This window comes from Pteronotus mesoamericanus, unplaced genomic scaffold, assembly GCF_021234165.1.
Source record: "Pteronotus mesoamericanus isolate MK-2021 breed Mesoamerican mustached bat unplaced genomic scaffold, CSHL_Meso_final contig_214, whole genome shotgun sequence".
NCBI classification, from domain to species: domain Eukaryota; kingdom Metazoa; phylum Chordata; class Mammalia; order Chiroptera; family Mormoopidae; genus Pteronotus; species Pteronotus mesoamericanus.
This window is the reverse complement of record NW_026555089.1, coordinates 6,475,545-6,499,252: the sequence shown is the minus strand read 5'-3', so window position 1 is coordinate 6,499,252 and position 23,708 is coordinate 6,475,545. Positions and strand designations below refer to the sequence as shown.

Genomic DNA, 23,708 nt, shown 5'->3' with positions numbered 1-23,708 from the left:
TGTTCTCAGTGTTTTTACATGTTTTAACTAATTTATTTTGTTGCAATAACCCGTCAAAGTAGGGAGAATTATTATCCCTATTTTATAGATGAGGAAGTTAAGGTCCTGAGAGGTCTGGTATTTTGTCCAATGTCGCACCGCTAGTAGGTGCCAGAGCTAGACCAGTTGACTCCGGATCGCTGCTTTTGCCCCTGTCCTTTAGCTCCCCAAATTTGAGCATCAGTGTATTCACATCGCGGCCTCGTCCCCTCCCCCAACCCCCTTAGCTAGACTGGAGGGGGATGGTAATCAGTCTTTCTACCGGGGTCTAAGGCCTCCTCCCCGGCCCCCTTGGCGCCTCCTGCCAGCCTGACCAGGGCCGGGACTGATGAGTGGGAGCCGACCTCGGAGGCCGCCTGTTTACTCCGCCTGCCCGCCTTCGCTTAATTAACAGCGCACAATCGAGTTACGGCCCGAGCTCGCCGACTGAGGCGGGGGAGGGGGCGGCGCTGGCGCCTGCGGGCTAGAAGTGACTCTTCCCCGGGGCCGTTAGGGGTTCGCTTGAACCTGGACCCCCAGAGGAGTCAGAGAAGGGGCTGTGGGCAGCCAGCAGCCTGCCGACACAGCATGTGGCCCTGGGGACGGGGACCAACCTTCCCTTCTTGCCCTTTCCAGGGAGGACAGGCGGCTCAGAAATGGAGGGGCTTGGTGCATATTAGAGGGAGAAAGCTCTTTCCTGCAGGGCGCCAGCCCAAAAGAAGATGGTGCCAATGCGTGGAGGGAGGGAGGAAGCCAGACTGGGTCTTGGTTTGGGACAGTGAGAAGCAGCCCTGCTTGGGGCCCAAACTGCCTCACTGTTGGGATGAGCATGTAGCCCTGTGTCTTCCAGCTTGTGGACCTCTTGCATGAGCACATGCCCAGCCTGCTCTAGGTTCCTGCCACCAACAGCTGGTGAGGTGACTCTGCAAACCACCTTGGGTGGGGGAAGACAGGGACCAAAACCCAGCCGCAGCTCAGCCTTCCTTCGTTTCTTTGGCCTACAAGTCAGGGTTAGGCTTCTAGAGTTTTCAACCAGTAGTCACTGCTATAAAACAACGCAGTGCGCCCTCTCGCATGTCCTGCTTCCTCCTGATTGGTAACGCAGCCCCATCCTGAGGAACAGCCTGGAGCCTGTGCTCAGCATTGTGCTCAGCACCAGGAAGGGACCAGGAGAAACGAGAGGCCAGAAGCCATGGGAGTGGATGAGCTAGTGGAGGAGACAAGATGTTCTTGGGAAAGGTACCAGGGCAGACGAGAGCCCATGAGCTAGGAAAGGAGGCGAAGAGAGAGAGAGAGGGGCAGTCCGCAGGAACTGGCCCCTGTGGGGAGGGTGTAGGCCTGCTGGAAAGGATGGCCTGGTTCCGGAGGTATCGGGTATGCCAGCGCTCCGGGCTCTCTGAGTCAAGTTGGAGGCCCCGTCTAGATCCCTGTGAGAGAAAAGGAGCCGTGGCCTCACTCCCGGCCTCAGGCTACGCATCTATAAATTGGGTGGGGGTAGATTTAAAGATGGGCTAGATGGTCCCAAAGGACTCTCCCTTCTCTGATGTTCTTTGAAGATGGGCTGATAGAATGGGGGCAGGGCCAAGGCTAAGTGCAGGGACGAAAAGCGGATCTAGGAACACAGAGCAGGAACGTGGGGTCCTGATGGGTACCTGCGCATTGGGTCTGCGGTGGCACATTGGCCCTTGTCCTTGCAGAGCAGAGCCATGGCCTCGTGCAGTCCTCTCTCCCAGCCTTGGTGCTGGCGCAGCGTGTGCCTGTCTCTGCAGGTGGTGGTGGGGGAGCAAGGTGTGGAAGGTTTGTCACTGCACCTGTAAGAAAGCCTTGGAAGGAGCAGAGAAAAAGGGCGCAGAAGGCAGGAGCACTGTGTGTGCACGCACACATGCCTGAGTTCTGCTGTCTGGGTTCAAGTGTAGGCTCCATTATTTCTTAACGGTATCACATAACCTTCTCCTGCCTGAGGATTATGCTAATACTTACCTGATAGCTCATTGAAGGTTTTTGATAGGTATGGTGACATCATAGTGTCATACAGAATAGTTTTCCTGCCAAAAGAATCCCATGTTCCACCTATTATCTGTCCCTGATTTTTTTTCTTAAATCTGTGAACATTTTTTTTCATTGCTTTTTAGAGAGGGAGGAAGGGGTGAGGGGAGAGAGAGAGAGAGGTGATAGAAACATTGGTGTTAGAGAGAATCATCTATTAGTTGCCTCCAATACGCACCCTGACTGGGGATTGAACCCGTAACCTGCAGCCTAGATGTGTGCTCTGACCAGGGATTGAACCAGCAACCCTTTGGTTTACTGGGTGACACTCCAACCACCTGAGCCACACGGCCAGGGCAGCCACTGATCTTTTTATTGTCTCCACATATTTCCATTTTTTGATGCTCCTGTAAAATGGTATTGTCTTTTAAACTTTGATATCCAGTAGTTTATTGCCAATATATAGAAATGCAACTCTTCTAAAGATTTTATTTATTTTTTAGGCATAGGGGAAGGGAGGGAGAAAGAAAGGGAAAGAAACATCGATGTGTGAGAGACACTCTTGCACATTCCCCAACTGGGGACCATCCCTCAACTGAACCAGCAACCTTTTGCTTTTCAGGGTGGTGCTCAACCAAGTGAGCCAGAAATGCTGTTCTTTTAAAATACGGATCTTGTAACTTACAACCTTGCTAAATACATCTTAGTTGTAGTAGCACTTGCAGATTCCACAGGATTTTCTACATAGGGGATCACTGCATGATTTTGGGGACCAAGGGCTGGCTGACGTGCAGCGGTCACTGTGTTTGGGCCAGAGGGGAACAACAGGAGAAGTTGGGCAGAGTTACTTTTTTTCCCCCTTCATTTTTAAGATTCTGTTTACTTATTTTTAGAGACAGGGGAAGGGAGGGAGAAAGAGAGGGAGAGAAACATCAATGTGTGGTTGCCTCTTGTGCGCCCCCTACTGGGGACCTGGCCTGCAACCCAGGCATGTGCCCTGACTGGGAATCGAACCGGCAACCCTTTGGTTTGCAGGCTGGCACTCAATCCACTGAGCTGCAGCAGCCAGGCTGGGCGAAATTACTTTGAATAAGTGAGTCTGCCTAGGAGTGGGGGCCCTAGGGGAAGTGTTTCTCTGTAGCCACAGGTCCAGCAGAGGTGGCTTCTGTCCTCCCCTGGCTGCCGTTTCTCCGTGCCTGCTTAGCGTGCGTATCCAGGGGGTGCAGGGGCTCCCTCCTCCGCTCTCTGCCCTTTCTCAGTCCTCAGGAGGCCTGGAGCGGGACCATCTGCTGCTCCTGCTCCAATTTCTTTTTCCATCTACAAGGGAAGGACAAGCAGGGTTTGAGAGTCGAGTTGGGTTTTTTTTTAATAATTGTGCTCAGCTGTCCCACTTGATATTCCAAACTGCCCACTGTGTTTCAGAGCCAGGAGTCTCAGAAAGGGTGCCAGGGGACTCAGCCTATTTGTGAGAACAGGACCCACGTGGCCTGGGAGTCCAGAGGCCTGTATCCTGGCCGTGGCTCTACCAGAGTCCCGCTGAGTGACCCTAGGTGAGTCCTTGCTATCCCTGAGTCTGGCCTTCTTTTGTCAAACGAGGCGCGATCATTGGGAAGTCAGCCTCTTACAGCTCTCGGTGGGGTGGGGGGGAATAGGGGGCTGGGCGGGGGAAGGCCACGGCCCACCTTCTCTCCAGGTCTTGGATTGTGTTGGGCAGTGGCTGGCCCTGGGTCTCCGGCAGGAAGAGCGTGACAACGCTGGCAGTTGCAGGGGCCGCTCCGTAGATGAAGAGAGGCAGGGAGGGGTGGAACTCGGTGGTCATGGCCACTAACGGGCTTAGGCTGCCGCCCATGATCCCCAGGGTTGTTGTCAGAGCCATACCCCTCTGCCTGTGTGGGGTGGGGTGGGGGGAGCACCTGGGTGAGGCCAGGGGCGTTTGCGGCAGCCCCAGCTCTGCCTGCCTCTGTTGCTTTTTCTTTTCACATTCCCCTCTGTAGTGCCAAACGCTTGCATTGTCCTTGGCTAAAAGGAAAGTGGGAAGCAAACGGTTTTGGAACCGGGAAGCCTGGGTTCCAGCCCCAAGCTGAACCTGCTGGATGACTGTTGATAAGTCTCCAACCAACCTCTCCCCTGAACTCCAGATTATATATCTGACTTCCTAGCTGACACCTTCATTTGGATGTCTAAAAGGTCAAGGTCGAGGAACTCTTCATTTCTACCCCCACACTGGCTCCTCCCCCAGGTTTCCTCATCCCAGCACAGGACACTTTCAACCACCCAGTCTCCCGCAACCAGTGCTCATCAGTTCACTCTAAGCCATTTTCATTGCTTGTTGTTGCAGTGCCACGGGACTCAGACCGCAGTGCTAATACTGCAGTGCTGTGATCCTAGCGCTGCGGGCACTGATGCTGCGGCGCTGTGGCGCTGTTTCAGTAGGGCCCCGACGGGTGCTCCCGTTTCTATCCTTTGCCTTGGGCCTCTATCCCCAGTCTGTTCTGTACGAGGAAGCCAAAGTGATTTCTAAAACCATGACTCTTATCATATCATGCTCTGCTTTTACCTCGATGATAATCTATTAATGTGGTGATATTATCAGATGGCCACCTTCGCTTTCTTGAGATTAGTTCTCCTTAGTCATAAGGTATTATCATTTTCAGACATCACTGGATTCATTTAAAAAAGCATTTTGTTTAGGATTTTTGTATATGTTAATGAGTGATATTGGTCTGTAATCTATAATTCCCAGTGGATTATCCTCCTTTGGTTTCAGTATCAACTGTCCTCCTAGAATGAATTTGAGATAATTCTCTCTTTCTCTTTTTTGGAGAAGCATTTGTAAAATATCGGAAGATTTGTTTCTTAAGTGTGGCTGAACTCACTTGTATTATTATCTGGGCCTGATGTTTTCTTTGAGGCAAGATTTTAAAGTTTACTATTCAAACTTTTAATTTGTTCTAGAATTAGTTTTTTTATATTATCTTTTTGGGAAGTCATCCATTTCATCTAAATTTTAACTTCATCAGATAGGCCTGTACATTTTTTTTTTTACATGTTTGTAATTACTTTAGATCTGTAGTTCAGTTTCTGTTTTATTCCTAATATTTGTTCATGTCTTCTTCAGTCCTTTATATTTTTTTTGATTGTTGTTACCAGGGATTTGTCTATTTTATTGATATTTTCTTTCTTTTTTAAAAAATGATTTTATTTACTTTTCAGAGAGAGGGGAAGGAGGGAGAAAGAGAGTGAAAAACATCAACATGTGAGAGAAACATCAATGGGCTGCCTCTCGGAGGTCCCCTAGTGGGGACCGGGCTCCCAACCCAAGCATATGCTCTGACCAGGAATTGAACTGGTGACCTCTTGGTTTGAGGTCCAGCATTCAACTGCTGAGCCACACCCGCCAGGGCTCATTGATATTTTCAAAGATCAACTTTTTGTTTTGTTGACTCTCTCTTTTATATCTTTGTTTTCCATTTAATTTATATTTGGTACGATTATTATTATCCTCATCTGTATTTTACAGGTAAGATGATAACTGAGCATTTGGATCAGTTACCTCACATACCAGAGCCATATTCTTAAGCATTGTATGCTTTTGGTCTTAAAGTCTACTCTGACTCCTGTTAGCACATCTGCGTAACTTTCTTCTGGTTAATATTTTCCTGGTATATCTTTTTCCATTTCTCTGCATTTAACATTTTAGATGAGTCTCTTGTAAACGTCATGAACTAGATTTAAAAAAATCAACTTGGAATATCTCTGCCTTTTAACTCATTGAACCCATTTACATTTATGTGGTGACTGATAGGGGTTATTGATACCATCTTATCTTTTGTCTTTAACTCATCCTAATTTCTCTATGTTTTTGTCCTCCTTTCTTGCCTTACAAAATAACAGATTGACTTGCGTGCCGTTTCTACTGGAGAGCTTCGGGCTTTAGGGCCTGATTGTCCCATCCCAGGACGCCTCCCCCACACTCCACTCACCGCATTACTGTGGGGCACAGCTCCCCTGTATACATAATGATGCAGTTAAAGGAGCCAGTTATACAGCCTTTTCCTAACACAGCCATTGTGATGTGGAGGAACAACTGATCTGGAAGGAAATCAAAGTGACGAGAGAGTGCTGGGAAAGGTTGGGTGGATCTTTGGGTCTTTTCTACCCTTCTAGGTAGCTGGCTTGAGCCAGATGGGGGTCTGGATTTGGGAAAGGACCAGGGCGGGGGCAGGAATGGGTCACGTGCTTACCCTGGGGTACCATCGCACTGGCCAGAATGCAGATCCCGGACAGCAGCAAGGAGGCCATTTGGGTAGACCGGCGGCCCAGTGATTTGTTGGTCAAAAAGCTCAGGAAATGAAATAAGATGTCTGCACTTGTGAAGAGCACCTGCATCAGGTAGATGTTGATCCCAAAACTTTGCAGACTCATGACTAAGCCAAAGTGGCTCAGGTTGAGTGAGGACCTGGGGCAGAAGCAGAGGGGATTTGCTTTGGGTAATAGCCGGGCCACATCTACATAGCAATTGCAGCTGGCAAACTACTCTCACATCTGTTCTTTCCTTTAGCACTTACATCAGCTCTGTGAGTGGGTTTTTTTCCCCTTTGAATGCACATAAAAAAGTCTTCCCTTAATTGTAAAAGACAGTATTAATTATCTACCACATATTAGACTATATTTTAAAATTAACTAGGAGAAAATAGTGTTTTTTACTTTGCAATAGGTCCTCTCTATCCCCCTAACCCCATCCCCTGTCTTAAGAGACTGGCTTTTGAGAGGCGCTTGCTGTGATTAGTTCATTGCACTGGGAGGCGGTGTTTGTGAGAGACCTCACCTTCTGCAGATTCTCAAGTAACACCTAGTGAATTCTAGGAAAGAAAGGATTTTTTTTTTGCTTGTTTGAGTGATGTATGTACGTTTACAGCTAGAGATGCAGTCTTAGGAGATTTTAGAGATTATATGGAGGGGGTGTTAGGAGAGGGAATGGGAGAATCCATGGCAGTGAGCCATCAATTTGAGGGATTTGATGGAATTGAAGGAGAATGGAAATGCCTCTAAGCTTTTGGCTGTGTGGTATGTGATGTGAGCATCATTTCTATCTCCCCATGGAGTCTTCATAAAGTCACCACTGTTTAGTGACCCATTGTGGGCAGCTTGGCTCCTTAGAGATGTGGTTAAGTGTCATGTCCTGCCTCCAGGTTGTTGAAGGGCACAATGAGAGGCTGTCCACAGCGAACAATCTTATATGACCCACACTGGCACTAAGAATTAAACAGAATGGTATTGGCACCAGAATGGGCAGATAAGTCAGTGGGACTGAATAGTCCAGAAGTGATATGTGATAAGGGTGATGTCTTACACCAACCAGGAAAGGAAGGGCTGTTTGGTAAATGGGTTGGTATAACTAACCAATCTTGGAAAAATAGACTACTTCTTACTTTAGGTTCAGCTACATTTCAGATGAATTTTCCTGAAATATAAAAGCCTAAACAAATATGAACATGCTTCAAGAAAATCTAGGTGAATAGTTTGTACTAAGGATATAATCTGAAACACGGAAGCTGAATTTTAAAAAAAGGTAGATGTGTTTATACAAATCAACAAAATGTCTCTATTTTAAAAAAGTGGTAAGTCTAAAAGGCAGATTTTAAAATGCCAGAAATATTGATCATTTGTGGTAATAGGTTAGTATCTTTAATGTAAAGGAGGGTTTTACAAGTCAATAAAAAGAAAAAAAAATGGGCAAGGGATACAAATAGGAAGCTTACGAGAAACTCTAAATCGATTGAAATCATGGGAAGAAAATGTTCCAGTTCCTCCAGAATAAAATAAATGTGAATTGAAAAGCAAGGTACTGTTTTCTGCTTCTCAGAGCAATAGCACTCAGTGTTGATGAGGGTCACTTTTGTAAAATACTTCTTTACTGGAGAGTAGGTTGGTTGTGCAGATAAAGCTTCCTCTATTTTAAACTAACATCCCTGAACCCTTAACTCTGTCCTTTTTTCCCCCTGGGTGGACTCTGGAATGTGCAGAGGCTGTGGGTTAATCACAAACGACCATTAACCTTCCTCCATCGTTTAGCCCTTCCTCTGGGGTGAGGAGACCGCAGGGTTGTTTACCTAGTAACTCGCCCTGGCACCCGGCCACTGGTTTCCGCCCCTGCCCTTTCCCCGCCATCATCCCTGCGTTCCTTGGAGGACGTGGACCCCGAGAACACAGGGTCAGCCCTGGAGTCTACGTTTATTGATACGTGATGATGTTCATGAAATACGTTAAGAGCAAATGGCTGTTATTTCTGCTGCATTTTTGCAACGATATGTAATATAAAGTACTGTGTGTTTGTGTGTTTGAGGTATGCGAAAACAAAAGTCCAGATGAACCTATGCCAGTATGTTAACAGTGATGACATCTTTTTTGTTTGCTTCTTCCTGCTGCCTAATTACTTTACCCACGTGGACCATCTGTATATTTTCCCACAGAGGTATTATAGAAATACACAAAACAGGTGAGATCAATGGCTGTACCTTTGTCAGTGGCAAATGACCCCATGGCCAGGGACACGCTGCGCAGGGTTTGGGGAGCCCTTGTGGCAGCCAGGCTCCAGGATGGGCCCCTGCTAGTGGACCCACTCAAAAGACTCTCCTTGCTGGCATGGCGAACTAAGCAGCCACCGGGAAAGCCCACATGGAGAACTAAGGACAGAGTCTGGGAGCTGAGGGAAGCCTCCACCAATAGCCAGCAAGAAGCCAGGGCCCTCAGTCCTACATCCACAAATAAATGAATTCAGGCAGCAACCTGGCTGTGTTTAGAAGTGGATTCTTCTCAAGTCAAGCCTTCAGACGCAGCTCATCTGACACTTAGGCTTCAGCCTGGTGGAGCCCTAAATATGTGGTAATGTGTTAACATGGCAATAGAAGACATCTTCAGGGGAATGCGAATGACTGCCACACAGCCCTCAGGGCCAGAAGCTCAGGGCTCCTGGGGGTAGCTGAGCTCAGAGGCCTGGGAAGGGGAGGGAAGAACTTGGCCATTTGAGAGAGAGTTGGGCTTTCGCTAGAGAGGTGGGGAGCCCTCTGAGCCTCCAGAGCGCCTGCGTGTTTTGCCACTTGCTGTGGGGTCCCCCTCAGCCTCTTACCTGCCTAGCCTGCCCTGTTTTCTCTGTCTGCTTCTGTTCATCAGTTTGTCTGTCTCCTACCTGAGTGAGGATGGACCTACCACAGGGGCGCAAGGCAGAGGAGGAGGTGGCGAACAGCAGGGGAGCGTAGCAGCTGCAACATCGAGGGCTGGGCCATGTTCATCGTCAGGTTCTTCTGCAGATGCATCTGAAGCAGCTGCTTGGATAGATAGGGCATAGGCCTGGATTTCCTTAGCAACCCCTCCTCCCAACCCCTGTCCTGGGAAGCACGGGTTCTAGGGTGAGGGTAGGGGCAGGGAGAGCCTTGGTGGGGTGTCACACAAGGACCCAGGGGTCTCACCTCCATACTCAGCTTGGCTCCCTCTTCCTGCTTCCCGTTGATCTGGGCCACTCTCTGTAGGGCCTTCAAGGAGAGGTCCTGCCTCCCCGAGGAGAAGTACCAGAGGGCTGACTCAGTGAAGGACCTGTGGGTGGCGGGCAGGGGTGGGGATGGCTTCAGCCCGGATTGATAGAGTGGGGGCTGGCTGAGAAGGGCACAGACCAGAGCAGGAAGACACCTTGGAGGGATGGAAAGAATTCTGGGCTGGGAGTTCAGACCCCTGGGTTCTACTCCAAGGATTGCCATTTTCTTTGTGGGAGACCTGGGACGACCAGCCCTACTTTCCTATGGGCTATTATGTTCCCCATCTACCAAACTGGGCCTTGGCTCTTTTTGCTTTGACCTGCTTTGCTACTAGGAGGGAAGGTAGGGGATGGTGTAGGATGCTCAGCCCACCTGTGATTGATTGTGAACCCTCTGCCCTACCCTCAGGCCCACACACCTGGAGTAGATGAAGATGACAAAGAAGGGCAGAGAGACCAGCAGCTGCAGGTGGCGCCAGTCGGGCACAGCATAAGCCATGCCGACCAGGGAGAGTTGGCAGAGGCTGTTGCATAACCCATATAAGAGGCTCAAAGCTGGCCGGGTATGGATGGGCAGCCACTCCAAGCCTGGGGAAAACAGCAGAGCTCAGGTCAAAGTCAGGGGTGTGTGAGAGATGTGTGTGTGTGAGGGTTAGTACTCATTTCCAGGTGGACAAAGACCCTCACATCAGAGCAGAAAGGCTTCTCTTTTGAGCTCAGTCCTTCTCTGCATCTCTAGGCACCCCAGGGGGTAAGGCAAGGGTGGTTTGATCACTAGCAATGTTCAGTGTGTGTGTGGAGCAAGGAGCTGGCTGGACGGCTCTGAATTCCCAGGTGTGCTCCTATTTCACAGAATCCAACCCCAGTATTCGTATTGCCTGGCTTCTCCCAAATGTCCTTTGACCTGCCTACAGCCACTCCACCTGCACTTCCTTCAGCTCATTTTAATTCGTCAAACAGTTCGGGTTGGCATCTCTGTGCCATTCCCGTAGCTGTGCTTGGGGAATAAAGATACATGAGCCCTGTCCTCAGGCTATCCTGCACCACTTTCATTTCCTCCAGTGGGTCGTACCTTCTGGCCTCAGGGCCTTGTATGTTCTATTCTTTGGGTCTAGAACGCCACCCCAGAATCCCTCCCCCCTCCTCTGTCTCACTTTCTGCCTCACTGGTCACTCATTTTTGCACTTAGATATCACTTCTGTGGATATTTCCTGGCTCCCCAAGTCCCGACTGAACACCCCACTCCTGCACTCCCACGTCGTCTAGGATAACTCTCATCCCAGCCGTTAGCACATCAACTTGTAAAGCCTTGGCAGTCTCCCCCAGTAGACTGCTAACTCTGGGTTCACGGGCAGTTGTTCACTTCTGTATCCCCAGTGCAGGGTCTGGCACAAATGAGGTACCTCTTCAAACTGTGTTAAGTAGATGAGTGATGAATTAAAGGCCCACATTTTGACCTCTTTATGCAACCCCACCCAATCTCGGTCAAGTGTTTACTCAGTTCATCCTCTGAAATGACCCCTAAGTACCTGGGAGCCATCCCAGCCTCAAATGATCAGAGCCACCAAAGAGGTCATCATCTTCGTTTCTTTCTGCCCTGGGCACTGCCTACCCCAAGGGAGGCCTTGATAGTTAGGGATTCTGGGACAGGTGGACTCAGCTTTGTACTCAGGGAAGGAGCTGAGGTCTGAATTGCTCTGGTGCCCTGGTCCACTGAACCCCTGTGATTCAGGGGCACCCACAAGCCCAGCCCTCCCAGGGCCCCTCTCACTAAATGTCAGAGAGTTGGTGGCAATGCCACTTATAGCCATGCTTGAAAAGAAGCGGCAAGCGCAATAGGCTGTGAAGTTGGGTGTAAAGGCCGTGCAGGTCCCTGACACCGCTAACTGCAGGTAGCTCCAGGTCAACACCTTCCGGCGGCCCACCCTGCGGGGAGAGGAGAAACCCGGGTTCAGAGAGCACCTTGCTCCCTCCCTGCCTGGTGTCCTGGGCTGTCTCACCCTTGGTGCCCTGGGCTATCTAATGGCTTTTTTTTTTTTTGCAAGGCTGCCCACGTGTGACCATGAGATGGGTGCAGAGATGGGAGGTGGGGAATAATAGGGCGAGGGCTGGCCTCTGGGTGCCCTTGGGTTAGGCGGAGGCTTCCGCTGCTGCTGTCCAGGGTCCTGATGCACCAGCAGACTGGTGGCGGGGGCCCACACACTCATCACAATCACCGGGGTGTGTGGAAACAACTCAGATGCCTCTATCCTACTCAAGGCCTCTTGACTACCTGGAAGTTAAGGTAGAAACATGATTTTTTTTTTTACAAGCTCCTAAGACTTGGGAACTGCCGCTCTGGGATGCGGTTGATTCTTCGATGATTGGTGGATGATGATTCCTGATAGACCTCTCCTAGGAGACAGTCTTTTATAATTTAAAAAAAAAATTGAGGCATAATTGACATGTAACATTATATTATTTTCAGGTGTACACCATAGTGATTCGGTAATTGTATATATTGTGAAGGGATCACCACAACAGATAGACTTGATATCTGTTACCATACATAGTTACACATTTTTTTTTCTTGTGATGAGAGACCTTCTCAGATCTACTCTGTTAGCACTTTCCAGTATGTGATGCAGTATTAGTAACTGTAGTCACCATGCTTTCTATCACATCCCATGACTAACTTGGTTTGTAACTGGGGCTTTGGACCGTTTGACTCCCTTCACCCATTTTACCTGCTTTCAGCCCCCCACCGCTGGCAACTGCCTGTCTGTCCTCTGTATCTGTGAGTTTGGTTTGTGGATTCGTGTTGAGAAACCTACGCTAAGTTGATGCTTTTGCAAAATGGATATGACCGTGGCTTATGTTTTATGAAGAGTCAAGCTGATTTTGTGTACCTTTGATCTGCAATGACGTTTCTAATATTTGCAGATTTTATTCTCTAGAAAATTGCCTCCTGTTGTCTACCCCATGATCTGTGTGTGGTCTTTGGTTTGAAAGATGGGCAAGGTTAGGGTAATCACCACTGAATCCCAGGTACTAATTTAACCTTCACCATAACCCTAAGGGGTTAGGATCATCACCCCCATTTTATAGAAGGGAAGAACAGTGAGGCTGTGCTCCTCTCTGTGGACACCCGGTTAGTGGTGGAGCTGAGACTTGCTCCTTGCTCTTACTGACTCTTAGGTCTATGTTTCTGTGATACTGAGGCTACACACATGGCAGGAGTGGCAGAAAGTGACTTCTTCAGGGTGTCAGAACTTCTGTATTTCTGTCCCGCTTTTGCCACTTATTCGTTGTGTGACCGTACTTTTTAAAACCATTATTTGCTCTTTAAAATGATAAAGGTAATGAATTGTTATAAAAGGTCAAACATGTAGTAATGCAAAGCGAAAAGTTCTCTTCTTTCCAATTCCACTCCTCAGGATGAACACCTGATAACTTTTTTTGATCTTCCTAGACAGTTTGGGCAAGTTATTTAACATCCTTCAACCTCAGTGTCCTTATTGGTAAAATGCAGATAAAAGCACCACCCACGCCAGCTTTGCAAGGGCACTATGAGGAGTAACGGAAAGAAAGTGAGGCGTGGAAAGAGCTGATGGACTGTTGCATGACTTTCCAGATGTGATCAGGCTTGAGTGGATCAGACGTGCATCCCTCCCTGGGTTTTCAGGGGTGCCAGTCTCCCCCGACCCCACCGTGTCCAGCCAAGAGGGCCCATGCCTTTGCTCCTTGATCCAGCTTTGTTCACCACTAACCTGTCCGTGAGGTTCCCAAATATCAAGTTTCCAAGCAGCATCCCTGTCATGAAAATGAATTGACTCAGCTGCGGCAAGTTCCGGTGTGTGCACACGAGGTCCCACTGTGAGGAAGGAAGAGCTGGAGTCAAGACGAGCTTGGCTGGTCCCTGGGAAGCCCCACTCCCTCTCTCCCCGTGGGGCTGAGGGTCTTGGTTTGAGACCAGCACATAAGGAGTGCCTCTCTCCCCCTACTAGACAATTTTTCTTATCAAATTATTTCAAAACATGTAAGAGGTGTCTCTCCTGGCACCTGCTTAGACTATTCCTCCTTCTCTGAGCACCAATGGCTCACCCTCTCCCAAGGCCCCCGAAGCCATCCCTGCCCTGCACACCTGAAGAAACCTGACGCTGGAGCCGGCTTGAGCTAATCAGAATCATCTTGTTATAACTTTGGAAATGGACTCAGAGAAGCAAGGGTTTTCAGGACACCTAAAGTTGGGATGGGATGGCCAAATTTTGGAATGATATAGAAGTGGAGCTCAGAAACATGAGAAAGAGCTAGAGGTAGAGATAGACAGAGAGTGAGAAACATGGAAGAGAGAGGAGGAGGAGGAAGAAGAATGAAGTAATTGAGTCAGAGGGAAGTCAGGGGAGAGCTCGGTCAGTGCCAGAGAAGCAGAGAGAGAGAGTCCAGCTCTCAGTCCTCTTCAGCTATTTCCTCCCAGACTCTCATGGGGCTGGGCCTGCGTTCTTGACCTTGGATTCTGTGAAATACTCTTCCATCCTTCCATTAACTTTCCATAAGCAAACTTGAGAGAGTTGTGATTATTTCCAGCTTTGAAATAAACAGCAATTGGATAGTACAACTGGTAGTTTACGTGTTGTTGCTCTTTTAATTAATATAAGGAAAAACCCCTGTCATTTTGAAAGTGCTTTCTCTCTAGATGGAGTAAAACAGTTGGACACCCCACAAGAAAGCCACCCTGCTGATGGACGTGCCATTAAGATTGAGTCAAAATGATAAATAGATATGGCCTTTCCTTTACAATTAAGAGTGATTTTTTAATACTTTAGAATGGATTTTTAAACTGCAATTTCTCTTGTTAATCAAAAAAAAAAAAAAAGAAAAAAAAAAGAAAAAGAGTTCAAATGACCAAGACTACTGGGGACTGTCTCCTAACATGTTAATATGTAACCAAGGAATTCCTCTTTCAAGAGTAGTTACTTGATAGTCTTGATTTTGTTGGAGAGAAATCCTTACTTTTGAATAAACTTACTACTGTAGGACTTTTAATACCCTGTGGATGCACCTACCACGTGATATGGAATTTGGGATGTTGGCATTTGAACACATTTTTTCAAAGAGTGACGGACTTTATAGCTGTTTCATTCAAATAGCTGTTCTTCTGTAATTCTAAGTGTTGTCTAATACAGCTTTTACTTGGGAATGATTCTGGGGCTGTGTCAGGCTGAGAATTCATCCTCACAGTATTTTGCTGGAAACACGTGAACGGAGCGTGACTGTGGGGATGGATGTGGGAAACACTGCGGTGAGTGGGCTAAGGGTATTGCAGATGCGGATGAAGAAATGAAAGGGTAAGAAGCAAGAGGGTGTGGGAAAGAGGTAATAAGTCAGAGGGCTGCAAGGGGTACCGTCTCGTGATGAGTTCTGTACATAGTCCAGGTTAGAAACAAATCAACGAGTACGGAATAACTCAGAGTCTCCCCGCCTGTGGTCTGCTCTAGGGTCTCCTCACCTGCAAAAGCAAAGGTTGCACCGCCTGAGCTCTCTACATGTGCACCTGAAACCCCTGAGGATCAAGTATTTCTATGTGCTCCTGGTCCTCTTGTTTGCTCTTTTTTTTTTTTTTTTAATCCTCACCCAGGGACATTCTTTCATTGCTTTTTAGAAAGAAGGGAAGGGATAAAGAAGCACATAAGTGCAAGAGAGAAGCATCTATTTATTGCCTCTGGTACACACCCAGACTGGGGGTTGAACACGCAACCGTGGCACGTACCCTGAATGGGAATCAAATCTGCAACCTCCCGGTTATGGAACAATGCTCCAACCAACTAGGCCACACTGGCCAGGGTGCTCCCGGGCCTCTTGTATAGAGAATTACTTTATTACTAACAGGAACCAAAGTCTAGGAATAGTATTTTGGGGAGACTCAGAGAATCACTGAGCCTACGAGAGCCCTGCACGGCTAATTTGATGAAGGCTACAATAAATGACAGATGCTATGAGACTGGCCCCAGGGGAAAGAAAAGGAGAAAAAGAACAGAAAGCAGAGAGGGGAAATGGTAGCTCCCAATCATCTGCAGAACAGGAAGGAAGAGGAGACTCAGGCTGGGTCATACATAAGAACCCATGCCCTCCCTGCCCTGTAGTCATTGGACCAAGGGGTAGGCACATGACCCAAGCCGGCCAATCAGTCTTTCTTAGGATTTTTCAAATTTGGAACTGGGAGACAGAAACCTTTCTCTTTGGTGAGGAAGTTATTAGGAATAAGCCCAGAATGATCAGTGGCCACCTTGTGAATGACCGTGTGCGTGGTAGACACACCCAGGACACGAAGAAAAGCAGAGATGAGACCAGCCAGCGTCCTGATGTCACCCACAGGCCTGGTTCCCACTGTCCCTAGAGCCATTTCCACTTCTGCTCGTCTTGTGGTTTAGGTATGGGAGCCTTTATACCCTCTTTTTATGCTCAGATTAGCTTGAGTTGAATTACAGTCACTTGCAAATAAGAGCCCTGACTAATACAGAGCAGATGGAAGCTGCTAGTTGTTGCTCAGGGTATTTTAATTCAGAAGAAGATAGGGAGAAGCACTCAGCCAGGGTTTTCATTATAACCCACAGCCAGCCTCTTTTTCTTGTTATATTTATTGATATTTTGCTTTGTACTCAGAGTGCTGAAGTAACTCTGTTGAATATTGGGCCATTTTCCTTCCAAGGGGCAAGCCGGAACTTTTCTTTCTCAGGTGACCTGCGCTATTGTGCCTGGGTGGAGTGTCTTCATTGTGATTCAGTGTCTCGCCCTGGCTGGTGTGGCACAGTGGATTGTGTGCCGGCCTGCGAACCGAAAGGTCACTGGTTCAATTCCCAGTCAGGGCACATGCCTGAGTTGGGGGCCGGGTCCCCAGTAGGGGACTCGTGAGAGGCATTGATGTTTCTCTCCCTCTCTTTCTCCCTCCCTTCCTCTCTCTAAAAAAAAAATAAATAAAGTCTTTAAAAGAAAAAAGTGTCTTGCTGAAGCAGCTCTTTAACTTGTGAGCTGTTTCATTTGCTCCACACCCTGGAGGGTCCAGCCTCACATTAGGCTATGCCCGTAAACTGCCTGTTTCCTGAACGAAACCTTCTCTGGGGCCGCTGTAGGCTTTGACATTATTGGTCCAAGGAAGAGGTAACCTGGCTGTGCTTATAAGATAGGCCTCTCAGAGTCCCGTGCCCATGTGCTGTGGCGGATGATGGTCCCATCCACGGTGCCTACTGGGAGAAGATTCCTGGCACCTCCATACGTCTCAGCAAATGGCCTAACTGTGCATCGGGCTTTGTCAGTCATTGAAACCAAAAATGATGAGGAGATTACTACCAAGTCTTTATTTAGAAGAAAATCCAAAGTGTTTGCTGACCTAGATTCTTTGCTGTAGATGGCAAGAAATCTGAGCTTTTGGATCAAGCTGCCTGCTTTTTGAACAGAAGACCAAGACAGTTCCTGACAGTTCCTGGAGTACAGTTGACCTTGGAAAGCGGAGTACAAAGTTTTAAGAAGGGAAACAGGGAAGCAGATTTAGAAGGACCGGTGAGATCCAAGTTCAGGTGTGTGGATGCGGATGTCTCAGAACTTGGGCTGAGTCTGGAGAGTGACGAAGAAAGCCCCCGATGTGTGGTACGGAAGGGACAGCATTTGATACATGCATGTCTCTGAAGGAGGGAGACTAGCCATATTGAGTCACCTTCTGCTTCTGTCTTGGGTTTCTCTGGTGGCAGTATGGTTTGACTTTGATCAGTTTCAGACAGATGCCACATGAGGCAAGTTGGGTGACTGTGCCTGACCACAGCCCTGACTAATGGGCAAGGGGCCACATGGTCCCGCGACACTGCCCCTCGGCAGGAGACTAGATGAGGTGCGGACATCTGAGCCGTCTGTCGGAGGGGATGAGCCCATCCATGTGCTGTGCTGAGCCAATCAGAGACTTTTCGGAGAAGTTGATTTAAGATACACAAATCTTAAATCAAATTGGGGGACCCTAAATCTGAGAGGTAATGGATCAGAGGTGGGACAGGCAGTCCTCTGGCAAGGTGAGCACACAGAAGAGATGGGCTGAGAGCAGACAGGAACGGAGTAAGGATATAGAGATGCCTTGTGTGCTCCAATGTCTGGTTCCAGTCTTCATGGGGTCTGGACACACTCCATTTGCTGTCCTTGGATCCCCTGAAATCTCTGAGCCTTGCTGTAACACCCCCTTTTCTCATGAGCTGATTGGGGAGAGCTTCTCTTTCTTGCAACCAAAAGACCATTAACTAGAACAGATGCTAAGAACATGGTTAATGTGACAGCTACGAAGTGCAGAATTCAGCTGGATGAACCGCTCAGCAGGCCAGGGTGACTCTGCAAATGTGTGTGTGTGTGTGTGTGTGTGTGTGTGTGTGTTATAGGGAAGGGGTGTTCAATCGCTAGAGATGAAAGGACCTTCATAACCCTGTTCTCCTTTTTGTTTTTCCCCCCTTGGTTGCTTGCCATCTCCTGGTCTCAGCTGCTGAGAGCTATTTCTAGATGAAGTCAGAACACCGTTTTTGTCTCAAGGACTCGGAGCCCAGAATTCCCTGCTCGGGAATACCCCCGTATCTCCCAGCCACCTGCACGTCTCCTCTCCTCCTCCCTCTGTAGCACCTCCCTACCTCTCTATCCCAGGGAAACCAAAGGAAAATATTAAATTCCTGGAATAGTGTCTCTCTCTGGTGGGGGCAAAAGGTCAGAGAGCAGCCTTTCTGCGAGGACTTCCATGTCTCTTCTATAGGAAGCCCCCAAACTCCAACCACTGTTCTCTTATATTCGAGGCGAAGCTCTTCACAGCTCCAGGGTCTTCCCACATTCAGACCGGCTCAGGTCAGGGTCATGTGATCTGTGTCTGGGACTGGTAAGATGGAGATACAGGAGTTGGAAGAGGGGAGGGGCAGGGGGTCCAGGCATCCTCACCTCAGTCACGATGGTGGAAGGGAAGGTGCTGTTGTCGTAGATCCAGCCATCGACGCAGGGCTCTGTGGCCGCTGTGCCGTTGGCCTCTGAGCCATTGGGAAAGCGTGGCCCACTTTGCGGGGAGGTGAAGCGGAGGCAGGACGCGGGCTGCCCCTGCCTGTCCCGGGGCAGCCAGGCCTCCAGCTCCCCACCTTTGCCGAGGCTGGCGTTGGCCTGTGGGCGGCAGTGGTGGGCGGGGATGGCGGCGGTGAAGTTCTGTAGGGTGATATGGGAGAACAGCAGGAGCAGGGGGAGGAACAGCAAAGTCACCTGGATCTGCTGGAAGCGGCCGACGCCCCCCAGCTGCTTCAGGAGGTCATCGAAGGCCATGAGGCAGGACAACTGGGGGAGGGCCTCCTGCTCCCCAAAACTGTTTCTGTCTTTTGGTGTGGAGTGCGGAGTGCGGGGAGGAAGCGAAGGGCTGCCCTTTGTCTCTTTAACCGATCAGTTCCTGGTCTGCTGTAGCTCTGGGCCTCCTCATGGCCAGTAGTAGTTTTTATAACTTTTTTTTGGTTTGTTTTTAAGGAATCAAGTTAAACTATGATTTGAGAGTAAGACATTCAATTCCTTAGACTCACTGTGTTAATGGTTTGCTCAAAGGGACCTAAACAGCAGGTCAAGTTGAAGGAGAGTCATGCATGATGCCCCACGGTTTGGTGGTTTGAGTCTCCTGACTAGGCCAGAACAGGTGACCTCCTTGCAGAAGAAGGGAAAATACTAAGGTCAGGCAGGGAGGCCCCAGTGGGTGTGAGCTTGAAGCCTGGCCTTTGCTCCCTTTTCTGAATGACATTCTGAGCCTCATGGAGCTGTACGTGCCCTGACTGGGGATTGAACATGCAACCTTGGTGTATTCAGATGATGCTCTAATCAACTGAGTTGCCTGGCCAGGGCCAGATGGGCTAGGGTAACTTCTCATTGTACCCTCACATATGGGGGAGGGAGAGCGAGCTCTCTGCCCTCTTCTTGTAAGGGCACTGATCCCATTCATGGGGGCTCCACCTCATGCTCTAATTACCTCACGAGGGCCCTATTTCCAGGTACCTTCCCACTGGGGCTTAGATTCCAACACAGACGCCGACTTTCAGTCATAACACTCTGATACTAAAACTAGACAAGAACATTACAGTAAAAGAAAACGAGGGAGCAATATCTCTTATGAACAGAAATGCAAAATTGTTAACATAAGTTAATCAAATTTGAACCAACAATGTATAACAATAGTAATGCATCTTGACAAAGTGGGGTTTATCCCAGGAACGCAAGGTCGGTGTAACATTAAAACCAATTCATGTAATTTACCATAGTAATAGACGAAAAAAGAAAAACTATATGATCATCTCAATAGATGCAAAAAAAGGATTTGACAAAATTCAGCATCTATAATATCCATGACAAAACTTCTCAGTAAATTAGGAATGAAAGGGAACTTTTCCAAATTGAAAAGAAACATCTATGGGAGAATTATAGCTACACTACACTTACTTGGGAAAGATGTAAATGCTTTCTTCCTAAGTTAAGGAGCAAAACAAGGATACTCACTCTCACCACTTTTATTCAACATTGTATTGGAGGGTCCATAGAGTGTAATAATGTAAGTAAAAAAAAAAAAAAAAAAAATGAGGCATTCCAGAAAGGAAAGAAGGAAATCTGCCTATATTTGCAGACATCATGATTGTTTGCACAGAAAATCCCAAAGAATCTAAAAAATAAAGAAAGAAAGAAAGAAAGAAAGAAAGAAAGAAAGAAAGAACGAACTACTAGGACTAATGAGTGATTTTAGCAAGTGTGCAGAATGCAAGGTAAATATACAAAAATCAAGTGTATTTCCATGTAATAGCAACAAACGATCAGCAATTGAAATAAAAATATCACTAATAATTGCATAAAAATTATTAGGGTTGCATTTGATAAAATACAGGAAAGACCTGTTCACTGAAAATTACAAAACATTGCTGAGGAAAATTTAAAATGCTCTACGTAAATGGAGCACAATATCATGGATTGGAACACTCAATATTGTTAAGATGTCAATTATTCCCAAGAAGATCTATAGAACAATCTAATACAAATCAAAAGTGTAGCAGGTTACTTTGGTAGACAGTTACAGGTGGGTTTTCAAATTTATATGGAAATGCAAAGGATCTAGACTAGCCGAAACAACTCTGAAAAAGTTTAAAAAGTTGAAAAATCGACACTGTCTGTGTTGAAGACTAATTATAAACTTATCGTAGTCAAGACAGTGTGGTATTTGTGTAAAGACAAAAAGAAATGGATCAATGGTACAGAGTAGAGAGTCTAAAAATAGAGCCACGCACATAACCATTTGGTCTTTGACAAAGGTATCTAGATAATTCAGTGATGAAAAGAAAAGCTTTCAACAGCTGGTGCTGAAACAATGAGATATCCATATGCAAAAAACAATGAGCCCCGCCTACTTACATCACATTTTGTACAAAGATAACTCAAAATGGATCACTGACTTAAATAAAAGAGTTAAAAATATAAAACTTCTGTAAGAAAACATATGAGGAAATGTTAGTGTCTTTGAATTTGGCAAACATTTTAAAAATAAGACACAAAAAGCATGAACTATAAAAGAAAAAACCCCCAGTAAACTGGACTTCATCAAAAATTTAAAACTTTTGTTATTCAAAAGCACTGTTGTAAAAATTAAAAGGTAACCTTCAAAAGTCATTGCTATAAAAATAAAAAGCCAAGTTATAAACTTGGAGAAACTATATCTAGCAAAGGACCTGTTTCTTGAATACATTAAAAAAAACCTTCCAATTCAATCATAAGAAATCAAACAATCAAATTTTTAAAAGTGCAAAATTTTTGAATACTTTACCAGAGAAGAGATCTACATGGAAATAAGCACATGAAAATTTGCTCAACATCATTAGCTATTAGGGAAGTGCAAAATAAAACTGTAGTAAGTTTCCACTACACATTTACTACAATGGCTAAAATTTAAGGAATCGATCTTACCAAGTGTTGCCAAAGATGTATAGTAACTGGAATTCTCACATACAGCTGGTGGGAATGTAAAATGTTATAACCACTTTGCAATATTGTTTATTTCTTAAAAAGTTAAACATACACCTTACATATGACTCAGCAATCCCACTCCTTTACATTTGCTTAAGCCTTGATTGGCGTGGCTCAGCTGGTTGAATGTCGTCCCACAAAGGGAAAGTTCGCTGGTTCGATTCCTGGTCAGGGCACATGCCTGGGTTGCTGGCCTGGTCCTAGGATGGGGCATGTGCGAGAGGCAACTGATTGATGTTTCTTTCTCACATCAATATTTCTCTCCCTTTCTCTCTCCTTCCCTTTCCCTCTCTCTAAAAGTAAATAATTAAAATTGTAAGAAAAAAAAGAAATAGAAGTAGCCTATGTCCACACAACGAAGGGGCATGAGGAAACTTTCAGCGGTAAGGGATATATTCATTGTCTTGGTTGTGCTGGATTGTTTCATGGATGTAGGCCTCTGTCAAAACTCATCAAAATGTACACTGTAAATATGAGCAACTAATTATTATATTTCAATGAAGCTGTAAAATAAATTAGTTAATATGTGTTTGGCTGCAGATCACAGAAAAACCAACTAATAATAACTTAAGTAAGAAGGAGGATTAATTTTTTTAGGTTTATTTATTTATTTATTTTTAGAGAGAGGGGAAGGGAAGGAGGAAGAGAGGGAGAGAAACAGCAATGTGTGGTCACCTCTTGTGTGCCCCCTACTGGGGACCTGGCCTGCAACCCACACATGTGTCCTGACTGGGAATTAAACGGGCAGCCCCCCTGGTTCACAGGCTGGAGCTCAGTCCACTGAGCTACACCAGCCAGGGAGAAAGAAGGAGGATTTAAACTTGAATTCCTAAAATTAACGATTAGAGTAGAGGCAAGTGGCTTTGGCCCCATTAAATCAGCAGCTCCATGACATCATCCAACCGCAGGTTAGTGCCATCTCTCCACTCTGTTACTCTCAATTGTTGCCTAAGTTCTTGCTCTGGTGTCCCTGTTGGGTCACAGGGTGGCTGCCGCAGTTCCAGGTATCCCACCAGACTCAACATGGCCGGTAGATGCCTAAATCTACACCCTGACCAATTCAGAGTCCAGGCACCAGCCCGTCTTGCTCACTGTGGCCACACCCCGAGCTGCCTGCTTCACCTTCTTCCAGGTCTGTGTGTCTGCTGTCCTGAGCACTGAGCTAGGCTAGGAAAGGGGGACCCTGCCCAGAATAGCTGCAGGACAGGAAGGTGGGGGTCATCTCAACATGGAAAAACTACAGGGAAAAGGAAGGATCGCCTAGGACCAAGGGAAGGTGGAAAGTGAACAGCTTTAGAGAGCGGGAAAGCCAGAAGTAGTGGGCGCTCTGGAAAACAAGCAAAAGTTGGAGAACGAGGGAAAGAGAGAAAACAAAGGAAAGAGGAGATGAGGAGAAGGAAGACCCAGAGAAAGAGGGAAAGCCAGAAGAAGAGGGAAAAGCAGCTGTGGGACCAAGGGCTGCAGGAAGGCGCCCAGCTGGGGATGACACACCCGGAGAGCCAAAAGCAAAACCACCACGGGGCTGGCTCAGAGCCGCGAGGAACACAGGGAGCGCGTACACGGCGAGCATTTGGGCAGCACTGAGGAAATGGGACGAGACTTTGACGAGATGGCTGGGGTGGAGGACAAGGTGCAGAAAACAAGACAAAAATCAGTGGGGAGGTTGATGTGGATGCAGAAACGTTTGCAGGACCCCTCCCACCTGAGGCGCCCAAGGGAACTCAGGAGCGACTGTAGGGCCCTGTACAGGGGCTTTGAAAAGGCCTTCCTTTAGTGCGGTGCCCCCAGCAGGTGTTAGCCAGGCCCCGGCTTTAACCTCACACTAACGCTTCGCTTTATTTACTTATTTATTTATTTTTAGAGAGAAGAGAAGGGAGAGAGAAAGAGAGGGCGAGAAACACCGATGGATCAGTCGTCTCTTGCATGCCCCCAAAGGAGGACCCGGCCTGCGACCCCGGCATGTGCCATCACCAGGAATCGAACCTCTAACCGAGGACCTTTCGGTTTGTGGGATGACGCCCAACCCCCTGAGCCACACCGGTCAGGGCGCTAATGCTCGGCTTTAGTTGTCACTGTCATTGTCCAATTGTAGCCCTTGATGTTCCTGTAGCAGATTTCCATCCATAGCAGGGAATAATGTTTATGGTGCATT

The 23,708-nt window shown here is 47.3% G+C and overlaps 1 protein-coding gene and 1 pseudogene across 1 annotated transcript; one reads left to right on the top strand and one right to left on the bottom strand.

Annotated features, from left to right (window-relative positions):
* Positions 1–3,266: 3,266 nt before the first annotated feature.
* On the bottom strand, positions 3,267–18,838 carry LOC129068423 (solute carrier family 22 member 6-like). The gene is made up of 10 exons (XM_054570648.1): positions 18,470–18,838; positions 13,285–13,388; positions 11,307–11,461; positions 9,955–10,123; positions 9,474–9,597; positions 9,214–9,329; positions 6,249–6,463; positions 5,988–6,096; positions 3,687–3,890; positions 3,267–3,321 (listed from the first exon to the last, which is right to left on the bottom strand). The coding sequence occupies exons 1-10, from the start codon at positions 18,836–18,838 to the stop codon at positions 3,267–3,269; spliced, it is 1,620 nt and encodes a 539-aa protein (XP_054426623.1).
* A 3,083-nt stretch (positions 18,839–21,921) lies between these two features.
* On the top strand, positions 21,922–23,330 carry LOC129068482 (transcription elongation factor A protein-like 4; annotated as a pseudogene).
* The last annotated feature ends 378 nt before the right edge of the window (positions 23,331–23,708 follow it).

Coding starts and splice junctions, on each gene's coding strand:
- LOC129068423 (XM_054570648.1), bottom strand. CDS start 18,838: ATGGCCTTCGATGACCTCCTGAAGCAGCTGGGGGGCGTCGGCCGCTTC. Junction 11,462..13,284: donor TTTGGGAACCTCACGGACAG/GTTAGTGGTGAA, acceptor CTCTCCCCGCAG/GGTGGGCCGCCGGAAGGTGT. Junction 9,330..9,473: donor GAGCCAAGCTGAGTATGGAG/GTGAGACCCCTG, acceptor CTATCCAAGCAG/CTGCTTCAGATGCATCTGCA.